Below are 26,972 nucleotides of genomic sequence, written 5' to 3'. Positions count from 1 at the left end.
GGAATAAACCCCACTGGATTGTGATGAATGATTTCTTTAATGTACTGTTATCTTTGCTTTGCTACTATTTTATTGAGTATTTTTGCATCTGTGTATATTGGAAATATTGGCCTGTATTTCCCTTTTTCAGTGGTGTCTTTTTCTGGTTTGCTATTAGGGTAATGCTGGCCTCATAGAATAAATCTGGAAGTTTTCCTTCCTTTTCTATTTCTTCGAATAGTTTGGGAAGACTAGGTATTAAACTCTTCTTTAAATGTTTGGTGGAATTCACCCGTGAAGTCCTCTGATCCTGGACTTCTGTTCATTGGGAATTTTCTGATTAGTGATTCAGTTTCTTTGCGGGTTATCAGTCTGTTCAGATTTTCTGTTTTTCCTGATTCAGTTTTAGTGGTTTCTAGGTTTCTAGGAATTTATCCATTTCTTCTAGATAGCCCAATTTTTTGGCATATAGTTTTCATAATATTCTCTTACGATTGTTTGGAGGTTTAAATTTTGTTTTTATTTCCAAAATAATATGTTTTTTCTTTTCCAAGGAAAGTAAAAACACTTTTTTGACTATTGTTGAAATTCCATAAGACATCCTTTTTCCTTTTTTTCTCTCTTTTTTTTTTTTTCATTTTTCTAATCGTCCGTTATTCATCAATCCATTTTCCTTTCAGGGAATAGAAAATTATAGATCATTGCTTTGTTTTTTTGTATGTCACTTTGGAAGAAAGCCTATCAAAGATCAGTGTCCTTGAAAACCAGGGGAATAAAGCCAGGCATAGGTTCTGTTTTCCTTCATAGTTGAACTGAGCACTAAATGTCTCCACAATAAGAATGATTTTAAAAGCATTTTTTTCCTATAATGTCTGTCAGTTTAAAATACTTTCTGTATTACATAGTGACAATATCAGAATACATTCAGACAGATACCATAAGGTAACTTTTTTAGAAAAATAAAACTAATGTTATACTTACTCTTTTTTGGAACAGGAGTTATTCCCTCTGAGAGATGGATAGTAAATTTTGACAAAGACCTTTTAGATGGCCTTGTTTTTGCAACCCAGTTGGGAGCCTATTGTCCGTTTTTGGTAAGAGTCTTTTTTATAAGGAATGGTCTTTTATTATTTGAAAGAACTTAGTAATTAAAATTCAAAGTATTTTTTATAAGGAGATTCTTTTCAGTGTTTTAATTTAAATCACATCTGAATCTGAATGACCAGCATTCCCTTTTTGTTTATTCTGGTATTCTGATTGTAATAATCTACTACTGACAGATGTTAACACTTAAATGATTCTTTGCTGAACTAAAGAGAACAGTTAAAAAGTAGTAATTTTTATTCCTTTACTAAAAGATTTGATTGTTTTCTTTTCAAGATTGAGTCTCATTTTGAAAAAATGTACACACAACCAAAAAGTTCTGAACAGTATCTGCACAATTGCCTGATTATTGTGAATGTACTTCGTGAAATTGGCTTTGACATGGACATACAGGTAGGTGGCTATATATCACATATTCCATAAATATTAATTTCTTCTTTTCATATTTTTTCTAGCTTCATTAGGTATGATTGGCAAATTTCTATTTAGTTTGTAAAATGTAATTTTCGTAGGTATACAATATGATGATTATATGTATACAATGTGAAATGATTACCAGAATCAAGTTAAATAGCACATCCATTACCTCACATAGTTGCCATTTTATGCGTGTGTGTGTGTGTGTGTGTGTGTGGTGAGAACATTTACAATCCAACATCTCCTCATTTCCCCTATCCCTCTTCCATGGCAATTATCATTCTACTCTCAGGTTGCATGGGTTTTACTTTTTTAGATTCCACGTATAATTGAAATCATAAGATACTTGCCTTACTGTGTCTGGTTTATTTTATTTAGCATAGTGTCCTCTGGATTCTTTCATGTTACCATAAGTAACAGAATTCTTTTTTTCTTTTTTTTTTTTTAAGATTTTATTTGTTTATCTGACAGAAAGAGGTCACAAGGGGGGGGGGGGGGGGGGGGGGGGGAAGGCTCCCTGCTGAGCAGAGAGCCCGATGTGGGGCTCGATCCCAGAACCCCAGGATCATGACTTGAGCCAAAGGCAGAGGCTTTAACCCACTGAGCCACCCAGGTGCCCCCCTTTCTTTTTTATGACTAAATATTCCATTGTGAGTATATACCACATTTTCTTTTTTTTAATTTTATTTTATTTAAATTCAGTTAGCCAACATATAGTACACCGTTAGTTTTTGGTGTAGTGTTCATTGATTTCTTGGTTGTGTATAACATCTAGTACTCATCAGGTCATGTGACCTTAATACCCATCCCCCAATTATCCCATCCCCCCAGTCACCTCCCTTCTGCAACCGTCAGTTTGTTTCCTGGAGTTAAAGATCTCAAATGGTATGTCTCCTTCTCTGGTATCTTCCCATTCAGTTTTCCCTCCCTTCCCCTATGGTCCTCTGCTATGTTCCTTATATTCCACATATGAATAAAGTTCTATGATAATTGTCTTTCTCTGACTTATTTCACTTAGCATAATACCCTCCAGTTCCATCCATGTCTATGCAAATGGTAGGTATTAATCCCTTCTGATGGCTCAGTAATATTCCATTATACATGCGAATCACATCTTCTTTCTCCATTTGTCTATTGAAGGACATCTCAGATCCTTCCACAGTTTGGCTATTGTGGACATTGTTGCTATGAACACTGGGGTGCAGGTGCCCCTTCTTTTCACTGCATCTGTATCTTTGTGGTTAATACCCAGTAATGTAATTGCTGGGTCATAGCGTAGCTCTATTTTTAACATCTTGGGGAACCTTCATACTATTTTCCAGAGTGGCTGTACCATCTCTATTCCCACCAACAGTGTAAGAGGGTTCCCCTTTCTCCACATCTTTGCCAGCATTTGTTGTTCCCTGTCTTGTCAATTTTAGCCATTCTAACTGATTTGAGGTGGTATCTCATTGTGGTTTTGATTTGTATTTCCCTGATTGCAAGTGATGTGGAGCATTTTTAATGTGTCTGTTGGTGATTTGTATGTCTTTGGAGAAATGTCTCCACATGTCTTCTATCCATTTCCTGAGTAGATTATTTATTTCTTGGTTGTTGAGTTTGAGAAGTTCTTTATAGATCTTGGATACCAGCCCTTTATCTGATAAGTCATTTGCAACTATCTTCTCCCATTCTGTAGGTTACCTTTTGGTTTTATTGACTCTTTCCTTTGCTGTGCAAAAGCTTTTTATTTTGATGAAGTCCCAAAAGTTCATTTTTGCTTTTGTTTCCCTTGCTTTTAGAAATGTAGCTTGCCTGAAGTTGCTGTGGCTGAGGTCCAAGAGGTTATTAACCTGTGTTCTCCCTTAGAATTCTGATGGATTCCTGTCTCGCATTTAGGACTTTCATCCATTTTGAGTTTATCTTTGTGTATGGTCCAGCTTCATTCTTCTGCATGTGGCTATTCAATTTTCCCAGCCTCATTTATTGAAGAGACTATCTTTTTTCCATTGGATATTCTTTCTTGCTTTGTAGAAGATCAGTTGACAATAGTTGAGGATTAATTTCTGGACTCTCTGTTCTGGTCCATTGATCTAGGTGTCTGTTTTTGTGCCAGTACCATGCTGTCTTGATGGTTGCAGTTTTGTAATACAGCTTGAAGTCAGGCATTTTGATGCCCCCAGCTTGGGCTTTCTTTTTCAACATTCCCCTCGTGATTAGGGGACTTTTCTGGTTCCATACACATTTTAGGATTATTTGTTCCAGTTTTGTCAAAAAATGTTTATGGCATTTTAATAGGTATTCTATTGAATGTGTAGATTACTCTGAGCAGCATAGTCATTTTAACAGTCTTTATGCTTCCTATCCCTGAGCATGGAATGTTTTTCCATCTCTTTGTGTTTTCCTCAATTTCTTTCATAAGTGTTCTGTAGTTTCTAGAGTACAGATCTCTTACCTTTTTGGTTAGGATTATTCTTAATTATCTTATATTTGTTTCTGTGTATGTGTCTGTTAAAATTTTTTTTATTAACATATAGTGTATTATTTGTTTCAGTGGTACAGGTCTGTGAAACATCAGCATTACACAATTTACAGCACTCTCCATAGCATATACCTTCCCCAGTGTCCATCACTCAGCCACCCCATCATTCCTCTTACCCCCTCCCCTCCAGCAGCCCTCAGTTTGTTTCCTGAGATTAAGAGTCTCTTACAGTTTTTCTCTCTCCGGTCCCATCTTGTGTCATTTTTCTCTCCCTTTCCCCTGTGATCCCCCTCACTGCCTCTCAAATTCTTCATATCAGAGAGATCATATGATAATTGTCTTTCTCTGATTGACTTATTTCACTTAGCATAATACCCTCTAGTTCCATCCATGTTGTTGCCAGTGACAAGATTTTGTTGTTGTTTTTTTTTTTTGATGGCTACATACTATTCCTGTGTGTGTGTGTGTGTGTGTGTGTGTGTGTACCACATTTTCTTTATCCATTCATCTGTCAGAGGACATCTAGGCTCTTTCCATAGTTTGGCTGTTGTGGACATTGCTGCTATAAACATTCAGGTGCACCTGCCCCTTCAGATCATTACATTTGTATCTTTAGGGTAAATAACTCAGTACTATGATTGCTGGTTTGTAGGGTAGCTCTATTTCCATCTTTTTTGAGGAACCTCCTTGCTGTTTTCCAGAGTGGCTGCATCAGCTTGCATTCCCACCAGCAGTGTAGGATGGTTCCCCTTTCTCCGCATCCTTGCCAACGTCTGTCATTTCCAGACTGGTTAATTTTATCCATTCTGACTGGTGTGAGGTGGTATCTCATTGTGGTTTTGATTTGTATTTCCCTGATGACAAGTGATGTTGTGCACTTTATCATGTGTCTGTTGGCCATTTGGATGTCTTTGCAGAAATATCTGTTCTTGTCTTCTGCCCATTTATTGATTGGATTATTTGTTCTTTGGGTATTGAGTTTGATATGTTTTTTATAGATTTTAGATACTAGTCCTTTATCTGATATGTCATTTGCAAATATCTTCTCCCATTCTGTTGTTTGTCTTTTGGTTTTGTTTACTGTTTCCTTTGTTGTACAAAACCTTTTTATTTGGATGAAGTCCCAATGCCCTTGTTTCCCTTGCCTTTGGCGATGTTTCTAGGAAGAATTTGCTGTGGCTGAGGTGGAAGAGATTGCTGCCTATGTTCTCAAGGATTTGGATTGATTCCTGTCTCACCTTGAGGTCTTTCATCCATTTTGAGTCTGTTTTCGTGTGCAGTATAAGGAAATTACCCAGTTCATTCTTCCGCATGTGGCTGTCCAATTTTCCTACCACCATTTATTGAAGAGACAGTCTTTTTTCCATTGAACATTCTTTCCTGCTCTGTTGAAGGTGATTTGACCATAGAGTTGAGGGTTCATTTCTGGGCTCTCTATGCCACTGATTTATGTGGAACATAGATAGGAATTTGCTGAATTCCTTTTTTTGTGCCAGTACCATACTGTCTTGGTGATGAAAGCTTTGTAATAGAGCTTAAAGTCTGGAATTCTGATGCTGCTGACTTTGGTTTTCTTTTTCAATGTTCCCCTGGTGATTCAGGGTCTTTTCTGCTTCCATATTAAGTAGCATAGACATTTTCACAATATTTGTTCTTCTAATCCAATGAGTATGTTTTCCTCAATTTCTTTCATGAATACTTCATAGTTTTCTGAGTAAAGATTCTTTGCCTCTTTACTCAGAATCTTTAATAGATTTCTTTGTAGAAATCTTATGGTTTTGGGTGCAATTATGAATGGGATTGACTACTTAATTTCTTTTTCTTCTGTCTTGCTGTTGGTACATAGAAATGCAACTGATGTCTGTGCTGTGATTTTATATCCTGACAGTTTACTGAATTTCTGTATGTTCTAGCAGTTTTGGAGTAGAGTCTTTTGGTTTCCCACATAAAGTATCATATCACCTGCAAGGAGTGAGAGTTTGACTTCTTCTATGTTGATTTGAATGCCTTTTATTTCTTTTTGTTGTCTGATTGCCGAGGCTAGGACTTCTAGTACTATGTTGAATAGCAGTGGTAATAGTGGACAGCCCTGCTGTGTTCCTGACCTTAGGAGAAAAACTCACAGTTTTTGCCCAGTAAGAATGATATTTGCTGTGGGTTTTTCATAGTTGTTTTTTTTTGATACTGAGGTATGTACTCTCTATCCCTACACTTTGAAGAATTTTGATCAAGAGAGGATGCTGTACTTTGTCAAATGGTTTTTCAGCATGTATTGAGAGTATCACAAGGTTTTTGTTCTTTCTTTTATTAATGTATTATATCACACTGATTGATTTACAGATGTTGAACCAACCTTTCAGCCTAGGAATAAATCCCACTTGGTCGTGATGAATAATCCTTTTAATGTATTGTTGTATCTTATTGGCTAGTATTTTGGTGAGGATTTTTGCATCCATGTTCATTAAAGATATTGCTCTGTAATTCTCTTGTTTGATGAGGTCTTTGGTTTTAGGATCAAGGTAATGCTGGCCTATAAAATGAGTTTGGAACTTTTCCTTCCATTTCTATGTTTTGGAATACTTTGGAGAATAGGTATTAATACTTCATCTAATGTTTGGTAGAACTTCCCTGGAAGCCATCTGGCCCTCAGCTCTTGTTTGTTGGGAGATTTTTGATGACTGCTTCAATTTCCTTACGGGTTATGGGTCTGTTCAGGTTTTCTATTCCTTCCCGGTTCAGTTTTGGTAGTTTATATGTCTCTAGAAACACATCCATTTCTTCCAGATTTTCAAATTTGCTGATGTATACTTGCTCAAAATATGTTCTTTTTTAAAAGATTTTATTTATTTATTTGCAGAGAGAGGGAGATCATAAGTAGACAGAAACACAAGCGGTGGGGGGGGGGATACAGGCTCCCTGCTGAGCAGAGAGCCCAACTCAGGACTCAATCCCAAGACTCTGAGATAATGACCCAAGCTAAAGGAAGAAGCCCAACCCACTGAGCCACCCAGGCACCCCATATCTGTTCTTCCAATTGTTTTTCTTTGGTGTTGGTTGTGATCTCTCCTCTTTCATTCATGATTTTATTAATTTGGGTCCTTTCTCTTTTCTTTTTGATAAGTCTGGCCAGGGGTTTATTAATCTTACTAATTCTTTCAAGGAACCGGCTCCTAGTTTCATTGATCTGTTCTACTATTCTTTTGGTTTCTATTTCATTGATTTCTGCTCTGATCTTTATGATCTCTCTTCTCCTGGTGGGTTTAGGCTTTCTTTGCTGTTCTTTCTCCAGCTCCTTTAGGTGTAGGGTTAGGTTGTGTATTTGAGACCTTTCTTGTTTCTTGAGAAAGGCTTCTTTAGCCATGTATTTTCCTCTCAGGACCACCTTTGCTGCATCCCAATGATTTTCAACAGTTGTGTATTCATTTTCATTTGTTTCCATCAATTTTTTCAATTCTTTAATTTCCTGGTTGACCCATTTATTCTTTAGTAGGATGCTCATTAGCCTACATGTATTTGAGTTCTTTCCAACTTTCCTCTTGTGGTTGAGTTCCAGTGTCAAAGGATTGTGGTCTGAAAATATGCAGGGAATGATCCCAGTCTTTTCATACTAGTTGAGCCCTGATTTGTGACCTACGATGTGATCTATCCTATAGAATATTCCATGTGCTCTAGAGAAGAATGTGTATTCTGTTGCTTTGTGTTGGAATGTTCTGAATATATCTGTGATGTCTATCTGGTCCAGTGTGTCATTTATAGCCTCTCTTCCCTTGTTGATCTTTTACTTAGCTGATCTGTCTATTTCAGTGAGGGGCGGTATTAAAGTCCCCTCCTATTATTATGTTATTCTCATTGTGTTTCTTTGATTTTGTTATGTATTGGTTTATATTATTGGCTGCTCCCATGTTAGAGTCATATATATTTAAAATTGTTAGATCTTCTTGTTGGACAGACCATTTGAGTATGATCTAGTGTCCTTCCTTATTTCTTATTATAGTCTTTAGCTTAAAATCTAAATTATCTGATATAAGTATTGTCACCTCAGCTTTCTTTGGATGTCCATAGCATGGTAAATTGTTTTCCACCTCTTCACTTTCAACCTGAAGTCTAAAATAAGTCTGTTTCAGACAGAATATCGATGGTTCCTGTTTTTTTAATCCATTCTGATACCCTGTGTTTTTTGATTGGGGCATTTAGCCTGCTTACATTTGGGGTAACTATTGAAAGATACGAATTTAGTGCCATTGCATTGGCTGTAAGGTGACTGTTACTGTACATGGTCCCTGTTTCTTTCTAGTCTGTTACCTTTAGGCTCTCTCCTTGCTTGCAAGAGCCCTTTCAGTATTTCCTATAGGGTTGGTTTGGTGTTTGCAAATTCTTTTAGTTTTTGTTTGTCCTGGAAGCTTTTTATCTCCTTTATTTTCAGTGACAGCCTAGGTAGATATAGTATCCTTAAATGCATATTTTTCTCCTTTAGTGCTCTTAATATATCATGCCAGTCCTTTCTCCCCTGCCAGGTCTCTGTGGATAGGTCTGCTTCTAGTTGAATATTTCTACCATTGTAGGTTATAGATATCTTGTCCCAGACTGCTTTCAGGATTTTATCTTTGTTTTTGAGACTTGTAAGTTTTACTATTAAATGACGGGGTGTTGACCTATTTTATTTATTTTGAGGGGGGTTCTCTGTGCCTCCCAGATATTGATGGTTGTTTTCATCCACAAATTAGGGAAGTTCTCTGCTATAATATGCTCTAGTATACCTTATGAACCCCTCTCTCTTTCTTCTTTTGGGGGATCCCAATTATTCTAATATTGTTTCATCTTATGGTATCACTTATCTCTCAGATTCTTCTCTCCTGGTTCAGTAGTTATCTCTCTTTTTCTTAGCTTCTCTGTCTTTTATCATTTTGTCTTCTATATCACGAATTCTCTCTTCTTCCTCATTTTTCCTAGCAGTAAGAGCCTCCATTTTTTATTGTACCTCATTAATAGCTTTTTAAAATTTCAACTTGGTGAGATTATAGTTCTTTTGTTTCTCCAGAAAGGGATTTTATTTCTCCAGAAAAGGATTCTCTAGTATCTTCTATGCTTTTTTCAAACCCATGTAGCATGTTTATAGCTGTCATTGTAACTCTATTTCTGGCTTCTTACTAATGTCCATATTGATTAGGTCCCTAGTTGTTGGTTCTGCCTCTTGTTCTTTTTTTTTTTTTTTTTTCAGGTAAGGTGTTCTGTCTTGTCATTTTATCCAGAGAAGAACTGAAGAATGAGAGAGCAAAATGCTAAATAGGTAGCAATGACCCCAGAAAAGTAGATACTAACCAAATCAGGAGAGACCTGAACCTGGGGGAGAAGAAAGGAGGGGAAAAAATACACACACTCACACACACACACACACACACACACACTCACACATATATGTATATGTGTGTGTGTGTATATATGTGTGTGTGTGTGTGTGTGTGTGTATGTGTGTGTGTGTGTGTATCTGTCTGTCTGTATAATTCGACTGGTGAATAGAATAGAGCCACACACTAGATTTTGGGTGTCTTTTTGTCTGTTAGAAAACTGCCTCCCAAAATTTTAAAGAAAGAATAACTTATATATATACACAAATATAAGGATAAACATGATGAAGAATGGACTATGACTTTAAAGATGAAAATTAATAAAGATTTTTTTTAAAGGAATTGCTAAGCAGTTGGTTGAAAGAAGAAAAATAGAAAAAAAAGGAGAGATTGTGATCAGGCTGGAGACTAGGAAATCCATATGCTAGATTTAGGGTATTTTTTGGTCTGTTAGAAGAAACTGTATCCTGGGGCACCTGGGTGGCTCAGTGGGTTAAAGCCTCTGCCTTCAGCTCAGGTCACGATCCCAGGATCCTGGGATCGAGCCCTGCGTCGGGGTCTCTGCTCAGCAGGGAGCCTGCTTCCTCCTCTCTCTCTGCCTGCCTCTCCACCTACTTGTGATCTCTGTCTGTCAAATAAATAAATAAAATATTAAAAAAAAAGAAGAAGAAACTGTATCCCAATATTTTAAAGGAAGAGAAACTTATATGTATACAAAAAATAAGATTACATACAGTGAAGGGATGGAATATGACTCTAATGATGAAAATTAAAAAGGACTTTTAAATAGGTTTTGATATGATAAAATAGTTAAAATTGGTAAAATAAGAAAGATGAAGAATTCCAAAAAAAATAAAATCAAGACAAGAAATTGAATTTAAAAATGTTATCTTTCAGTGACTAAAGAATCATGGGACAAGAGCCATGAATTCTGTGTGGTGTATTTTCCTAGCTCTGGAGTTTTGTAGTTCTCAGTGTTTGGTGAAGTTGATCTTGGCTGGATGTTTTTGCTGACCTTCTTGGGGGGGTGCCTGTTGAAGGGGGTGCCTTCTCAAATGTCTTTGCCGGAGATGGAATTCCTCGACCCTTGGCAGGGGCCAGGCTAAGTAATCTCTTCAGTTTTGTTCTTGGCAGCTTTTTTTCCTTGAACACTTTCCATATAGCTTTGGAAGACAGAAATGAAGATATCAGCCTCCCAATCTCCAGCCCTGGAGATGCTGAGAGTTCAGGGCCCCACTTCTCAGTGTGCCCTCAGAGAAAAGCAGTCTATCCCTTCTCTCTCCCTGGTCTCTGGCCTTGCTCTGTGCTCACCTGGACTGTGAGTGAGCATTTCTATCTCTGGTACACAGCCCCATTTGGAGTCTCCAAACCCAGCAGATTCCTGCTGTGTGCTCCCGCGTCACTCCTCCCGGTGGAGGAAAGGGGAGGGTCTCCCCAGATCTGCCACTTGTTGGGTCCCTGCTCGAGGAGCAGTGGTGTGACTGTGCCAGGGATCATAGATTATGGCAACCTGGAGGTGAAAGCCCACCCCTTCCTTCTGTCTTTGCAGCCAGCTTCCCCACTCTGACACTAGGTAGCTCTGTCACACTCAGGTACCCATAGGCTTTCTGTGACCCCGAGGGACCCGATACCACACTGTCCTGTTGACGGCTCCATCCCCTGCTTAGCCTCTGGAGCTTCTTCCCTCAGTGGAGTAGACTTCTAAAAGTTCCAGTTTTGTCCTCCCCTCCTCTACCGCTTGCCAGGAGCTGCGTGCCCCCCACCCCCAATGGTCTATCTTCCTGTATAGCACCTCAGATTCACTTCTCTGTGTGTCCTACCTTAGAGAATGTGGTTGCTTTTCTGTTCATAGAATTGTTGCTATTCTTTTCTTCAATCTCCTGTTGAGTTTGTAGATGTTCAGAATGGTTTGATAACTCTCAAGCTGAATTCCTGGAATCCAATGAAATTTAGGTCCCTGACTCTTCTGCCATTTTGCTCCTTCTCTATCTTATGGTTTTTGGTGTAGTTATAATTGGGATTGATTCTTTAATTTCTCTTTCTTTAGTCACATCATTGTTAGATAGAAAAGCAACTGATTTCTGTGGATGATTTTGTATCCTGTATATATCTGCTGGTTATATACCCAGAAGTAGGGATGCTGGAGTATATGGTGGTTCTAGTTTTAATTTTTTAATTATTTTTTAAAAAGATTTATTTATTTATTTATTTGACAGACAGAAGTCACAAGTAGGCAGAGAGGCAGGCAGAGAGCCCAAAGAGGGGCTCAATCCCAGGACCCTGGAATTATGACCTGAGCCAAAGGCAGAGACTTTAACCCACTTAGACACCTAGGGGCCCCATCTAGTTTTAATTTTTAGAGGACACCCCCCATACTGTTTTCCATAATGGTATAACAATGTACTTTTCCAGCAATAGCATACAAAATTTCTCCTTTCTCTATATTCTTGCCAAAACTTTATTTCTCCTCCTTTTAATAATAGTCATTTTACCAGGTCTGAGGTAATACTTCATTATGGTTTTGATTTACATTTCCCACATGGTCAGTGATGTTGAAAGCTTTTCATGTACCTGTTGGCCATTTGTATGTCTTCTTTGTAAAAATGTTAGCTGCCTCCTTTTAATATTGTTTTGTTCATACATTTTAAATCTAAATTGAGGCAGTCTTTTTGTAGGGTATTGCTAAAATGTTGAATTTGAAATATGACTTCATAGAAATCTAATGGATATTTCTAAATATATATAATTACATATATGCAACTGTGCACGATAGGAAAGTAGTTCTAGTGAATTGTCCAGTTTTCTTAAACTCTAAAAATGAAGCTTTAGTGATTTAGTAGTATTACCCAAGTTCTAAGAGTGAATTAAAGGAGCAGAGTTGTTTGAATATGGATGTATTTTCATTTTTAAATTTAGTAGCTAAAAAGATAATTTTTCATTTTTTAAAAAGATTTTATTTATTTATTTGACAGACAGAGATCCCAAGTAGGCAAAGAGGCAGGCAGAGAGAGAGGAGGAATCAGGCTCCCTGCTGAGCAGAGAGCCCGATGTGGGGCTCGATCCCAGGACCCTGAGACCATGACCTGAGCTGGAGGCAGAGGCTTAACCCATTGAGCCACCCAGGCGCCCCAAGTTTTCATTTTTAAAAAATAAATATTTATGTAGAGATCAGAATGGCAATATACATTATTATATTTGGATCTCCACATTATAAGTCCATCTGGCCTTTTACATCAAGTCCTCAGTAGCAATAATTAGATTATATGCTTAGTATATTTTGAGCCCTTTGTTAGAGTAATGAAATTGTATAATGAATGATTTCTTGGGGTTCCTAGATGGGACAGTTGGTTTAGTATCCCACTGGGTTTTGGTTCTGGTTGTGATTCCTGTCATAAGATTGAGCCATGCATGGGGCTCTGTGCTCTGCATGGAGTCTGCTTAAGTTTCTCCCTCTTCCTTTGTCCCTCCCTGCTCCCATCCCACTCTTCGTTGCGTGCTCTCTCTCTCTCTCTCTCTCAAATAAGTCTTTAAAAAATGATTTCTTCCTTTGAAGCATATACATTCTACTCATGTAATTGTCAGTTTATGCAAAGAACAAAGTTTAGGATTCAGATTAGGGAAGAGATGGATGTGATGTAGATTGATCCATCAAACACTGTAGAGAAGGCAGGACTTATCTGGAGTCTTGAAGTGTGGATTGGATTTGGATTGGTAATTTTGAGTGAGGAAGTTGTTCACTCAGAGGGAATGATATACACAGTGCCAAATGGAATGCATGATATACAGTAAAGACGTTCTGTGAATAGGTTGCCTTCATTGAATTTGGGGATTAGAAAAATCAATATAGGTATATATAGGGGTATTGCATATCAGCATAAAAAGTCAGCAGTTCGCCATGTGGGTATTAAGGGATTAAATGTATTTGTTCATACCTCTATAGTGGGAATAGATTCACAGGAACGGGACTGGAGACAGGGAGCACAGCCCAAGCAAAACATAATTTCAGTTGGTCAAGGAGTAAAGTATTTACTCATGTTATATGACTGGAAACTTAAAATAATAAGTTGATTCAGGAGATGTTTAAAGTTTGCTAGACCTTGTGAACAGTCACAAAAGAAGGACACAGGAGAAAGACCATTTCAACTTATTCTGAGTGTTCTGTTCCACGACACAAAAGACATTGACAATGCCACTGACCACACATCGCTTGGTATAAAGTTGTTCCTCACACCTGCTGGAAAAATGACATTTCATAATGGCTTCCTTTTTCCTTGTATGAAAGTCACTTGCATGTTAAAGTCACTTTGTTTCAGGTCTGACATTTACATTCTTTTATATTGGTATAGTTGTTAAGAGAAGCTATATTCTAGGATTTGGGAAAGAGATTTCTTTTATAAGAGAGTTTTAAAGATAAACTCCAATGAAATATTTGTTTTGGAAGAATAAAAATACTACAATTCTCATCAATTCAACAAATTGAATATCCTCCACAAAAGATACTGGATAGACCCTGTAAGGGGTACAGGTATGATTAAACCACAGTCATGCCTACAAGGATATTATTAATAGTGACAAGTATAAGAAAAAGAGCTGATGCAACGTTGATAGTGAATGCCCTAGTATACATAGAAGCAGTGTGCTATGGGAATCAAAAGGGACAGAAATCATTTTGGTAAGAGAACCAGGAAGATTTACATGGGACATTTGGTGTTCAAGGTGGCCCCTGAGAATTTGGTCAGAGTTCATAAGAAACTTAAAATATTTTTGTTTAGAAAATATAAATCATCATACATTGTTATTCTCTCCTTTGCTTTTTTATTTCCTCAGATATGTTCACTCAAAATTTTTATTTTGTTGTGTAGGCAAAAAATATTTTAAAATGTGAGTATCTAATACATAAAAATGTAGACAAAGTATCTAAGATGTGATGAATGGAGTAATTGACAGTTAACTGATAATTACCAAGCTTTTACTAATCAGTTCCAATTCCTTACCATTTTTTAAATCAACCTGGATTTACCAACAACATTAAATGGCAAAGTTCAAAAATATTAAATTAACTTAGCTATAGTGAATTAATGCTGATGCTTATCACTGGTTCACATTTAAAACCAAGGAAATTCACCTCTAGACTTATTTATTAATGTTTAAGTTTGTTATTTATTATGTTCTTCTTTGCAACTGTGGAACTAGCTAGATAAGTTTCTGTGCCTATGTTATGTCCTGTTGTGGAATCTTGCCACCTGGAATATAACAGTTGTTTACATATTCTCCCTTTTGTGACATACTTTAAAGCAAAAATATGGGAATTATTTGGACTCAGTATAGCATGTATTTTCATTCCTTCATGTAAAGAAATGTATATAAAAATAATAGGACATTTGTAGAGGTTGTACTACACCCAATTCACTGAGTAGTGATGGAAGCTTAGGGTCAATAGCTAATCTGACTTTTCTCTTAAAACTTTTTTTGGGGGGCTCCTGCATGGCTCAGTCTGTTCAGCATCTGACTCACATCCTGATTTCAGGGTTGACGGATCCAGCCCTGAGTTGGGCTCAAGCATTTGGCATGGAGGCTGCTTGAAAGTCTCTTTCTCCCCCCTGCTCCTCCTTTCTCTCTCTCCCTCTAAAAGAAAAAAAGATTATTTTTATCAATTTTAGTGCTTTTAGTATAAAATAACAATTCACAAGTGAAAGTGCTTTCAAAATAAATAAATTCGGTATTTTACTTTAGATGAAGTTAGGCATTAGAGGATTATAAGCATAGTCAGTCAGTTGCTTAATAAAGTTATTAAAGATTCATTTTTGCTCAGCCCTTCTCAGCCTGCTGGCTTTATATTAGGCATGTGAACTAAGAACCACAATGTTTCTACTGAAATTCTCATGTAACATCCTTATATAGTTACTCTTGAGGCTGGTTGAATAGCACCTCATCTTGCACTTCTCTTTTTCCATAAGGTAAATCTTTTCCAGTGGTTCACAGTATATTTCCCATTACATGTCGTCATTGACCATAATTACGTTCCATGCTTGTAGCCAAACCTGTGTTTGATAAAAGTAATGAAACAGTCACAAAAATTGGGATTCTTAGGTGAGAAGAAAGGAGAAAATTGCTTTGGGGAATGTAATCAGCAATGTTCTCTGGAATTACAGTATGTCGGTCGGTACTGCTAGTCATGTTTGGTGTCTAGTATGAAAGCTGGTGATATCTTGAAGTCATTGCAAATTAAATCCTTCATGAAAGTCAATATTATTTCAACTTTTCTTGTTATTGATGAAAAAACTGAAGCCTTGGAAATCCAATCATGGCACTGTGTAGTAGCAGGACGTGAATTTGGTTACCAGATTTCTACTCCAGCATTTTTCTCTATTGTGACCTTTTTTTGTTTATTTTTTTGTCTTTCATTAGACTAGTTGAAAAATACTATCTTTGTGGGGAAAAATGGACCAATGCACTTGAAGTTCTCTAGGATAGACCTATATAGAAAAGGAATGATTATATCTTTGAAAAATATTTCACATGAAAGTTTTGTTTTAAACAAACTTAATGTAAAACAACAATAATAAAAATAAATAAACCTATATTAACTTTTAGATTTTTAAACCAAGAATTGGTGAAAGTGTAATTTTTAGGTGATTTTCGTTGAAATTTTTGGTAAGGAAAGGTAAGGGTGCTCTTTTCTCTCTCTCTCTCTCTCTTTTTAGTCTAATACATTAATCAAAGGTATTTTTCCCATTAAGATAAACATGTTTTTTTTTTTAATTTCCAAATTATTTATTTTCATCCTATTATATGTTTTTCAAAGATGAGTATTGGGACAATTCTATATTGTCACTTATACATTTTATGCTGTAGTCACTAAAAAAGTGTTCAAAAGTCTTTCATTGAACTTAGACTTGAGCCTAGGATGTCCTGCCACTAGTCTATCCCTTCCCCCAAAAAACACATTTCCCATCACCTTAGACAACCTTCTCAAAAAAAAAAAAAAAAAAGATTTATTTATATGAGAGAGAGTGTGTGCACACACGTGTGTGGAAGTGGGGGAGAGGCAGAGGGAGAGGGAGAAAAAGAATCTCCAGCAGCAGACTCCCCGCTGAGTGCAGAGCCCAACTTGGGACTCGATCTCACAACCCTGAGATCATGACCTAAGCCAAAATCAGAAGACGGACACCTAACTGACAGCCACCTAGGTGGCCCACAGCCCTCATTTAATCACAGTCATACTCAGGCTCATCCCAAAGGGCCCAGTAGTACCACATTCTTTACTTTGTGAGAATTAAGTTCTGTATTTATCTTTTTTTTTCTTAAGTTTTATTTATTTATTTTTTTATTTGACAGAGAGAGAGATCACAAGTAGGCAGAGAGGCAGGCAGAGAGAGAGGGGGGAAGCAGGCTCCCTGCTGAGCAGAAAGCCCGATGTGGGGCTCGATTCCAGGACCCTGAGATCATGACCCGAGCTGCAGGCAGCGGCTTACCCCACTGAGCCACCCAGGCGCCCCTGTATTCATCTTTTTAGTTTGTTCTTATCCTAAATAATTTTCCTTCGTGTGTTGACTGACATTGTCTTTCACATAGCAATGTATGACCACAGAATACTGATGAGAAACTTTGGAGTCTTGACGTATTTCTCAGTTTTCCACAAATCGAACTCACTAGCAGCTTTCTACCCTGCCAAGTCAGGCCAGCTCCCCTATTTTTTTTTACTAAAAATCTCCTTCCCAGATACCTTTATTGGTTACTCTTACTGCATATTGGCAAAACAAGAAAAAACAAACTCTTCTCTTCTTCCAAAGAAGAAAAAGACCGTATTTGGGAATGTGAACCAGCAGGTGATCAAAGGAGCTGTTTTTATTTGCTGGTAACCGCTGCTGAACTTCAGAGTCAAACATGTTAGTTCCACATAATGCATTAGGTCTTCTTGGCTCCTGCCCTCTTGCACTTTCAAGCCAGGCCTGGATCAGGTTCGGTTACTAACTTGAATGTGAGCCTTTAAGTCATAGGTAGATCTTCATTTTATGCAAGTATAGAGGGCTCCCTTGTATGTTGACAATGACAGAATTGCATATCTATCAGTGGTGTTTTATATCTTTGAATCCTTGCTGTAGACCATTCTCAATACTTCTTTGCTAAGATTAATTCTCCCCTATTACCTTCACATTTTTCTAGGATATCACAGGTAGTACACGAGCTGATACAAAGAATCCTTCCTCCTACCCCTGACTCTACTTCTTGTCTTCAGTGTACGTTCAGGCTATGTTGATTGTCCCTGCTATTATTCCTTTGCAATTCTGGCTTTTATCTCAGATCTTTTCCACCAACCATCACTAATTTATCTTGGTTATCAGTATGACTACATTTTCTGATTATTATACTTTGTTCTGGGAAAGGTACTCCCTAACCATCCCCCTGCCTGATCTGCCTGATCTGCTTTTGTGTTATTCCTTGTTCAGAATTTAAGGTCCTTGCGGTGCCTGGGTGGCTCAGTGGGTTAAGCCTCTGCCTTCAGCTCAGGTCATGATCTCAGGGTCCTGGGATCGAGCCCCGCATCCAGCTCTCTGCACAGCAGGGAGCCTGCTTCCCCCTCTCTCTCTGCCTCCCTCTCTGACTACTTGTGATCTCTGTCTGTCAAATAAATAAATAAAAACTTAAAAAAATAAAAAAAAAGAAATTAAGGTCCTTACCCTGGCATCCACACCCTCCACAGTGTGGCCCTGGTGCTCCTTAGTCTTTTCATATAGTGCTTGCCCTTCTTACCTTACACAGGATTCAAATTGTACTTCTTTAACAAATAAACACTGTATTTCCCTATATTCTTGCACTGTAGTGCTTTGCCTGTCTGATGGAATAGATCATTTTCTCCTTTTCTAACCCCCAAACACAATCTATTTGAGATCCAAGCATTCTTCAAGACCATCTCAAGGCTGCCTTCTCCCCTTGAGCTTTTGTTTGAAACTGTTGCTGCCTTTTACCTCAGTAGTTTGTTTACTTCTCTGTTTTTTTTTTTTTTTTTTTTTTTTTTTTTTTACTGCTGTTTATGGTACTCTAAATCAGGGATGATGTCTTAGTCACATTAGTCAGTATTTCTAGGACATAATATTTTTATGACCTCTGATTAGCTTCTGCGGAGGCTTTGAGGCTGTGAGGTCACTGTTATACTGAAAATACATCTAATTCATCTTTTAACACTTAGGTAAAGCTCTTCTGATTCCCCACAATAATTCTGTTTACTGTGTTTATAATTCAGTGTCATTGCCAATTAGTAACATTTTAAAAGGCTTTAATGTAATTCATCCATTGATGTACTATGCTTTAGCTCTCTTTATTTTATCTGTATATCCTCTAATTTATATTTCTTTTCATTGAAACTAGGCCACGGATATCTGTGACCCTAATCCAGTCCTGATGCTCATGCTTTGTGTCTACATGTATGAAAGGCTCCCTACATATCTCCCCAAAAAGGTGGTGCCTTTTCATTGTACTCTACATGACACTGTGCTGAGACAGGTAAGGACAGATTTGGGGTCGAAATATGTGGAGTTAAACAATTCACAGGGGTTTTAGTTATGTCTTTTCTAACCCCAAATGTACAAAATATCACTATGATATAATTAAGCCTTAGCAATTTATACCAGCAATGTCCACAATAGCCAAACTCTGAAACGAGCCCAGATGTCCATGACAGATGAACAGATAAAGAAGATGTGGTATATATATACAATGGAATACTACCCAGTCATCAAAAAAAAAAAATGAAATCTTGCCATTGCAATGGTGTGGATGGAACTAGAGGTTATTATCCTAAGCAAAATAAGTCAGTCAGAGAAAGACGATGATCATATGATTGCACTCATATGTGGAATTTAAGAAACAAAACAGAATCATAAGGGAAGAGAAGAATAAACAAAATAAGATGTAATCAGAGAGAGGGAGACAAAGCATAAGAGACTCTTAATCATAGGAAGTAAACAGGGTTGCTGGAGGGGAGAGGGGTAGGGGTAGAGGGTAACTTGGTGATGGACATTTAGGAGGACATGTGATCTAATGGGCAATGGGTATTACATAAGACTGGTGAATCCCTGAACTCTACCTCTGAAACTAATAATATATTATATGTTAAGTAATTGAATTTAAATGAAAAAAAAAAAGTAAAAAACACAGAAAAGGAGGGAGGCGGGCAGAAAATGAATGATGTTTTGATACTTCATTTTTGCACCTATAATAAATGTTTGCCATCCTTGGCACCTGGCTGGGTTAGTTGGAAAAGCATGTGACTCCTGATCACAGGGTTCTGAGTTCAAGCCCCACCTTAGGTGTAGAGATTATTAAAAAAATAAATAAACTTAAAAAAAATGGTCTTAGTAAATGTTGTTTCTTCTAAAGAAGAAGGTTTAGCAGACTGAAAGGGACAATTTTTGCTTAATAGTAACCATTACCTGCAATGAAATGATGATTCCTTGATTCATTTGATGAATGGGGTTTGGGGAGCTGGATAATGAAGGATACTTTGAAGGGCAAATTTTCTCACACTTGAGACCCATTTCATGTGCAAGGGGACTGACACCGTAAGGGCAAGCTTGTGTTCTGAGTGTACTCAGCTTTCCTTAAGGGAGCAGTTTACACATCCAGATGGATTTTATTCAGACAAGGATATAGAAAGGGCAATAAAAATAAAGGTGTTCCTGGGGCGCCTGGGTGGCTCAGTGGTTTGGGCCGCTGCCTTCGGCTCGGGTCATGATCTCAGGGTCCTGGGATCGAGCCCCGCATCGGGCTCCCTGCTCCGCAGGAAGCCTGCTTCCCTCTCTCTCTCTCTGCCTGCCTCTCTGCCTACTTGTGATCTCTGTCTGTCAAATAAATAAATAAAATCTTTAAAAAAAAATTAAAATAAAAAAAAATTAAGGTGTTCCTGACCAGGGCAACCTGATTCCCAGTAAAGGTTATTATATATGCAAGAGGTGCTAAATGTGTAATGGCGGGTTCTTTAATTTGCAGAAAAAAATAAAAAATGAATTTTGAAGTCCTGTGACAATAACAGATCTCTATAAATATGTCCATATTTATGAAGTGTCCTCTTTGAGAAGTATCTTGTCAAGGACCATTGACCTCAGTTTGTTTTTCAAGCTGTTTGTTTCATATTTATACTTGTGAAGTATCTTCTAGCATATACTTTTAAATAGCTTATGCTTATTTAATATTGTTTCTTCTAGGGGCGCCTGAGTGGCTCAAAGGGTTAAGCCTTTGCCTTTGGCTCAGGTCATGGTCTCGGGGTCCTGGGATTGAGCCCTTCATTGGGCTCTCTGCTCGGCAGGGAGCCTGCTTCCCCCTCTCTCTGCCTGCTTCTCTGCCTGCTTGTGTGCTGTCTCTGTGTCAAATAAATAGAATTAAAAAAAAAAAAGATTGTTCCTTCTACTAGTTTCATAAAAGCTTCAACTAAAGAAAGAATCTCCTTGTTTCTTCCTGAGGACACTGTGGGCTGATAGAATCTTATTTCATACAAAAGTTACTTTATCTCTTTAGTCAGATCATGTTTATTCCTTTTCTTCAGGCTGTTTTATGTATTCCTCCTCATATTTAGTTGGGAGGGAATAATTTTATATGTTTGATGAAGAACTTGTCCATATTTGCTCTTAAGAAGATATGTCTTCATGATCTTTGATTTATAATTGTAACCGTTGAGAAAATACATAGCCTCTGTGATTATATGTGTGACGGTTGGTAAGGATTCAGTGAAAAATCAGGGAAACCACAGGTTCTTGTCTCAACATGTAAAGGGCTCAGTTAGGGTAAGAACAGCCTCTACTGATTTTTTGTTAGCATACATTGAGAAAGGATTCCTTTTTAGGAGTTTTTTTTTCTTCCTTTTTTACCAGGATAAAAAATATATAAAATTATTTAGAGGATTTTTTCAACAGTATTTACTCTGATAATTCCCTAAATGAAGTGATTCTCAAAGCCTGGAGCTGTAATTATATTGGAGAGGTTTTTTGACATCAAAATAAAATTTCTAACGAGTTAGAAATGTTTTGTTTAAGCCTCCAGAATCTAAGGGGAGTCTGAATTAGATTAAGCAGTGATTTATTACAGTTAGGTTTAATTCCAGATCTCTAATTCTGTCCATGTATTTGTAAATCTTTATGCCGTTTAATTGCCATTATTTTTTAAAAGTAGTTAACAACACTAATGTTTAAATATAAATTATAATTATGTTAAAAATCAAATTAAAGTGTATTAAAATGGAAATAGTTCTTTCCACATTTAGCGCTTTGCTAGAAATAATGTTCATGTTTTAAGGTTATAGATGACGGGTCCCTAGCTGGCTCAGTAGGTGGCACATCTAACTCTTGATCTCTGGGCCTTGAGTTCAAGCCCCACCTTGGGGATTGAGTCTGCCAACAAAGGAAAAAAGGAAAAAGAGAGATTATAGATGAAATTATGCATATGTAACTTTTATTTTTCTGAAATGTAGTGTATGTCTTTTGACGGTAACAAAAATTAAATATAAATGCAAGAAAATGTCAGTTATAACAAGCTTTAATTTTAAATTTAATTTAAGAAAAATCACTGATTTGGAAATAACTGAGAACATTTGGCATAGCCCCTATGCATCAACACCATAAATGACAGTGCTTAAGTTGTTGAATATCATTTTTACCAACCTTTTCATCACTCTAGAGTAAAGAAGGATTTTAAGAAATGGCTACTAGAATTAAAACAGTATTTGTGTGACTATATGTCAATAGTAGAAACATAGAATCTTGGAACTGGTAAAAATAGAGTGATCAGTAAAAAAAAAAATGTAGAGTGTGTGATTTTCTGAGACATTTTTAAATGTAGTTGGACTTTTCTTCTCCCTTTTTGAAACAATTTACACAAAAGCACAGTAGTTAAAGACAACTATTGAATAGTGAAAGATAAGGTATTCTTGCAAAAGGTGCACAGGGGGAATTGAGGCTCCAAATCTTGCTTTCCTCCCCTTGAGCAGAGTTCCTTTGTCCCCGTTTACCACTTACCACCGAAACACGAAATCCTGGGTGGAATAATCTGACCACAAGTGAGATAGCCCAGTGGCTCATATATAGGATATGACATAATGAGAATGAGTGGCTACCTTAAGATCTCAGGGCTGGTTAGGGAAGTTCCAGGACTAAAAATCCGTAACAGTTCACAGATAATCCTCACAATTTTCTATATTTCCTTTCAGAAAACAGAAATTAGTTCTATGGAACTTAAAATTACTTGGTCTGTTCATTAATACTTCAAATTCATACATATATACATAAATAAAAAATAACATACTGGGTTGGTTTTGCCCCCTTATAACTGATATGTATAAGTAGGTAAGCAACATGAGAACCCCAGTTCCTTGGTGTAACCAAAGACAGAAGAAACTCTTCAGCAACAACATACTTGCCTTGGTAGTTACCAAAAATTCTCTTCGAAACATAAAACTAGTTAATCTAATTATTTATTTATTTATTTATTTATTTATTTAAATCTTAGCAGAGAGAGGGAGCATGTGTGAGCTGGGGGAGGGGCAGATAGATGGGGAGAGGCAGAGAATCTCAAGCACACCCCACGCTGAGTGTGGCGCCTGACACAGGGCTTGATCTCATGATCCTAAGATCACAACCTGAGCCAAAACCTAGAGTTGAACACTTAACTGACTGAGCTACCCAGGTGCCCCTAGTTATTTAATCTTTAACAAATCTACCATTTTGTGTACAAATCACCATAATCACTATAAGTCACTATTATGACACACGGTGTTGTTAACTCTTCAGGTATCTGTGACTGTACTTCCTGGGTTGCGTAAATTGCACCCACCTTGTTGTCACTCTAATTTGGCCAGTCATGCATTTCCCCCATGTCATCTTCCTCCTCTGAGTCAGTACTTTCCATGATAACCTGGAGTCTTTCCAGTGTGTTTGGTTTTTTGTTTGTTTGTTTTGAATCCACATTATATTCTACATAAACACTTGGATATTCAGTTTTCATGAAATATTCTCTCTAAAAATGAAGTAACTTGTCCTCACATACCTTCCCTATCTTGGCATCAGAAAGGGACAGTCAGCCCCTTTATTATATTACTGCTTCGACTCAAGGCCACCTTCAGTTTCAGCCTGGGCATCTGTTTTTAAATGTACACTCCTTATAATTCTTTCTACACTGAGCAGCCTGAATAATCTTTTTGTAAATTGGACTATATAAATTCTCTGTTTAAAATTCTCTAAAGATTTTCCTTTGCAGTAAGAATAAAATCCAAGTTGCTAACTTTGGGTTTTAAATCTTTGATAATCAGGTGTTTTTACATCTGTCATTTGCTTGCTTGAAAGCTTGAAAACTCCTTCTCCTTGCCTCTTCTGCTGAAATATATATATATATATATATATATATATATATATATAATCTTTAAATACAAAGTCTGCTTTCCTCCAGTTAGTGCATATTAGGAATATTTGCATGATTAAAATGTGTAATTTGCTTTGATGAAAATAAGTGCTAAATTATATATTTTTAAAATTCATGATCTTATGCATACTCTCTTCTTCAATATAGATTCTACTGAAGAATCCAAGCTTGAAAAGCTTAGTATATAATGCTGTAATTGTTGGAAAAGATGCGTCTGACTTCTCTCTTTCCCAAACAGGGAACATTGTGACAATATCTCCAAAGTAAGTGTTTTTTTTTTCTTTTTTTATTTCACTGAAAATATCAACCCTAGATATTTAATGTGTATTATAATTATAAAAGAATGGCCTGGATTTGTTTTTAACTGGTATACGTATAATGAAAAGATTATCACTCTGACATAGATAGATTATGTATATGTTGCTGAGATTCCTCACCAACTTTGTTAAAACAATTCTAGCAACATAAAACAGTTACTTATTACATATGCTTTTAATTTTAGTTTATTTTGCATGCATATGGCCCATAGAGATTAAACTATAAGTTGTTTGTTCATGTACCATAGTTCGGTTTCCTGTAGGAAACTTAAACCAGTGTGTGCTAAATTTACATCTATCTATCTATCTATATCTGTTATATATATTTATATTACTTATCTATATTTTATATAGGTTGTATATATCATATATATATAACTAGTATATATAATTTTGTTTATATGTTATATATGGTTGTTTCTGAGCAATGTGCTCATTGCAGAAAGTTTAGAAACTATAGAAGTACAAAGAACAAAAAAAGTGAAAGACTGATAATCTTACCTCAAAGATACCCTCACTGTTGCCATTTTTCCCTATCCCTTCACTGTCATTGTGTTTATATGTGTGGATAGATGCATAGATAAGTATAAGCATACACATATACACACACACACACACTCTCCAAGATTATAGTGATTTTCTTTAAAGTTTGATTTCTATCTGATTCTGTTGTCATGATGCTTTTGTTTAATGTTTCTACTACCATCCTACTTTCAAAAATAAAGTACAAATGAAACCCCTGGAAAATGGTCTTGAGAAATTAAACATGAGCATAATATATGACTCTTTCCAGATCAACAAATCCTATTAGATATATCATTGGTTTTAATGATGGGAAATATTCTTATTACAAAATCCTAACATCCTTGTAATATTCTTATTACAAGGATGATAAGAGAACAGCCATATTAATATCACAAGGGTACACAAATTTAATAACCACTAAATGACTTCAGCCAACTTGAATTTTAGTCATTGTCTTTGCATTCAATTATTTTTCCCAGTGCAAAGTGACAGATTGTAACTACTAAAGTTACCCCACCAGTTATCTTTTTGATTTTTAACTATATGTTAACTCGAGTTGCTTTTCACATTGTAATTATTATTACTTCTAGCATATCAAACACAGAAATAATTGGAAATAAAGGCCATTTTAATTGCATTTAAAGTACCAAGAAACCCAGATTTAACGGTGCCCTTGGCTTGTGTCATTAGACTGTGTTTGTTTTCTTCAGTTACTGCTCCACGCTAAGGAGTATATAATTTATAAATTCTGAATATTCATGGTTGGTACTGTATCCAGATTGAACTGAGTGTGAGGAATACAATTTTCCACTCCCCTTTTTCTATATTATAAATTAAATGATTGGAATAAAACTCTTTATAAAAACAACCCAACCATTTCTAAGTTATACTTATTACATGTCTGTTATAAAACACAACTTTAGTAATACGGGTTCATTTGAACATTGTCACAGTCCCATTTTTCTTCCCACAGGACTTCGATAATTGAAATCTGTTCTCTGCCTTTCAAAGAGGTTGATAGAGTGAAAAGCATTTAGATTTCACTTTGTCTTTTTTTTTCTTATTCATAAACCCAGTAGCCTCTTCCAGTATTTCAAAGCTCTCATTAAGTGGAAATATTTCTTTGTTTTTTTTTTTTTAAAGATTTTATTTATTTATTTGACAGAGAGAGATCACAGTAGACAGAGAGGCAGGCAGAGAGAGAGAGGGAAGCAGGCTCCCTGCTGAGCAGGGAGCCCGATGCGGGACTTGATCCCAGGGCCCTGAGATCATGACCTGAGCCGAAGGCAGCGGCTTAACCCACTGAGCCACCCAGGTGCCCCATAAATGGAAATATTTCTTAACAACCACACTAAACCCCTGATATTTTAGCTTAAAATTACATTTCAGTTAACAAGATTAACATTTACCATTTTATTATAAATGTGAAACCTCTACATTGTTGAAAAATTGTTACAGATAAGTATAAAGAAGAAACAAAATCACCTAGAACTCCATCAGATAAGCAGTTAATTCATCAGTTCATTTCTTTCTAGTCTTTGCATATGCACAAGTATATTTATTATAGCATATGCCTATTTAGATATATACAAATTATACAATATTATATAATTTTATGTATTATCTATAAATATAGGATATTTATACGTAAATATTGAAACAACTTAATGCTTATGAAACATTTGCTATGTAAAAAATCTATATAACATGCACTTTTTATACCTTTTCATATTTAATCATCCTAAGAGCCATATTAATGTCCTCATTTCTGAAAGGAAACATTGAGAAGAGACATTAAATCATTTGCCCAATTTTCCCTGCTATTAAATGGTAAAGCGCTAATTCACCATCAACCAATCTAAATCCATTGGCTGGCACTTTTATTCAATTGACGCCTATACATATTTGTGTGTGTGTGTGTGTGTATCACATGCATACAAACCCTTGGCATGCAATAAAATGTGGCTTTGACTCAAATCTGTCTCTAGAAATCCACTTCATGAGCCACCTACTTTTCACTCCTTCATTTATGTCTCATTTTAGTTCTTCCAGTGGTTACCTCCAATATTGAAATAATCTATATTATCTTTGCCAGTATTTATGTTGTATCAACTTAAGAAATAATCTGCTGATGTATAGCTATAATATCTAATGTCTAGTTTACTTACTTCTCCAGATTTATTGCCCTTTCTCCAAACATCACTATTTTTATCTTCTACTAACTACATTTCCAAGAGTGAAAATCCATTTTATAAATGTTTCTTGTACCACCAGTATAAAACGTATCTTTTGACTCCTTTTTTAAGTTGAGAAAATCAATAAATTCTAAAGTGCATACACTCCTTGAAGTCTCTTTCCTTCAAGTATACCTTTTCTAGAGCACTTTGCCTTCTCCTATTAATTGGATTGATTGCTTTC

General features: G+C 36.4%; 1 protein-coding gene across 1 annotated transcript in view; it reads left to right on the top strand.

Annotated features, from left to right (window-relative positions):
- CFAP47 (cilia and flagella associated protein 47) overlaps window positions 1-26,972 on the top strand; it is a 531,154-nt gene that overhangs the window by 237,484 nt on the left and 266,698 nt on the right. Inside the window, exons 34-37 of the mRNA XM_059385274.1 lie at window positions 976-1,073; window positions 1,360-1,476; window positions 18,676-18,810; window positions 23,860-23,975. Coding sequence (XP_059241257.1) covers window positions 976-1,073; window positions 1,360-1,476; window positions 18,676-18,810; window positions 23,860-23,975 — 466 coding nt within the window. The remainder of the gene's footprint in view (window positions 1-975; window positions 1,074-1,359; window positions 1,477-18,675; window positions 18,811-23,859; window positions 23,976-26,972) is intronic.

This window comes from Mustela nigripes, chromosome X (genome assembly GCF_022355385.1).
Source record: "Mustela nigripes isolate SB6536 chromosome X, MUSNIG.SB6536, whole genome shotgun sequence".
In the NCBI taxonomy this organism is placed as follows: Eukaryota; Metazoa; Chordata; class Mammalia; order Carnivora; family Mustelidae; genus Mustela; species Mustela nigripes.
Note: the sequence above shows the minus strand (reverse complement) of the source record. Positions and strands in the feature narration are given on the sequence as shown.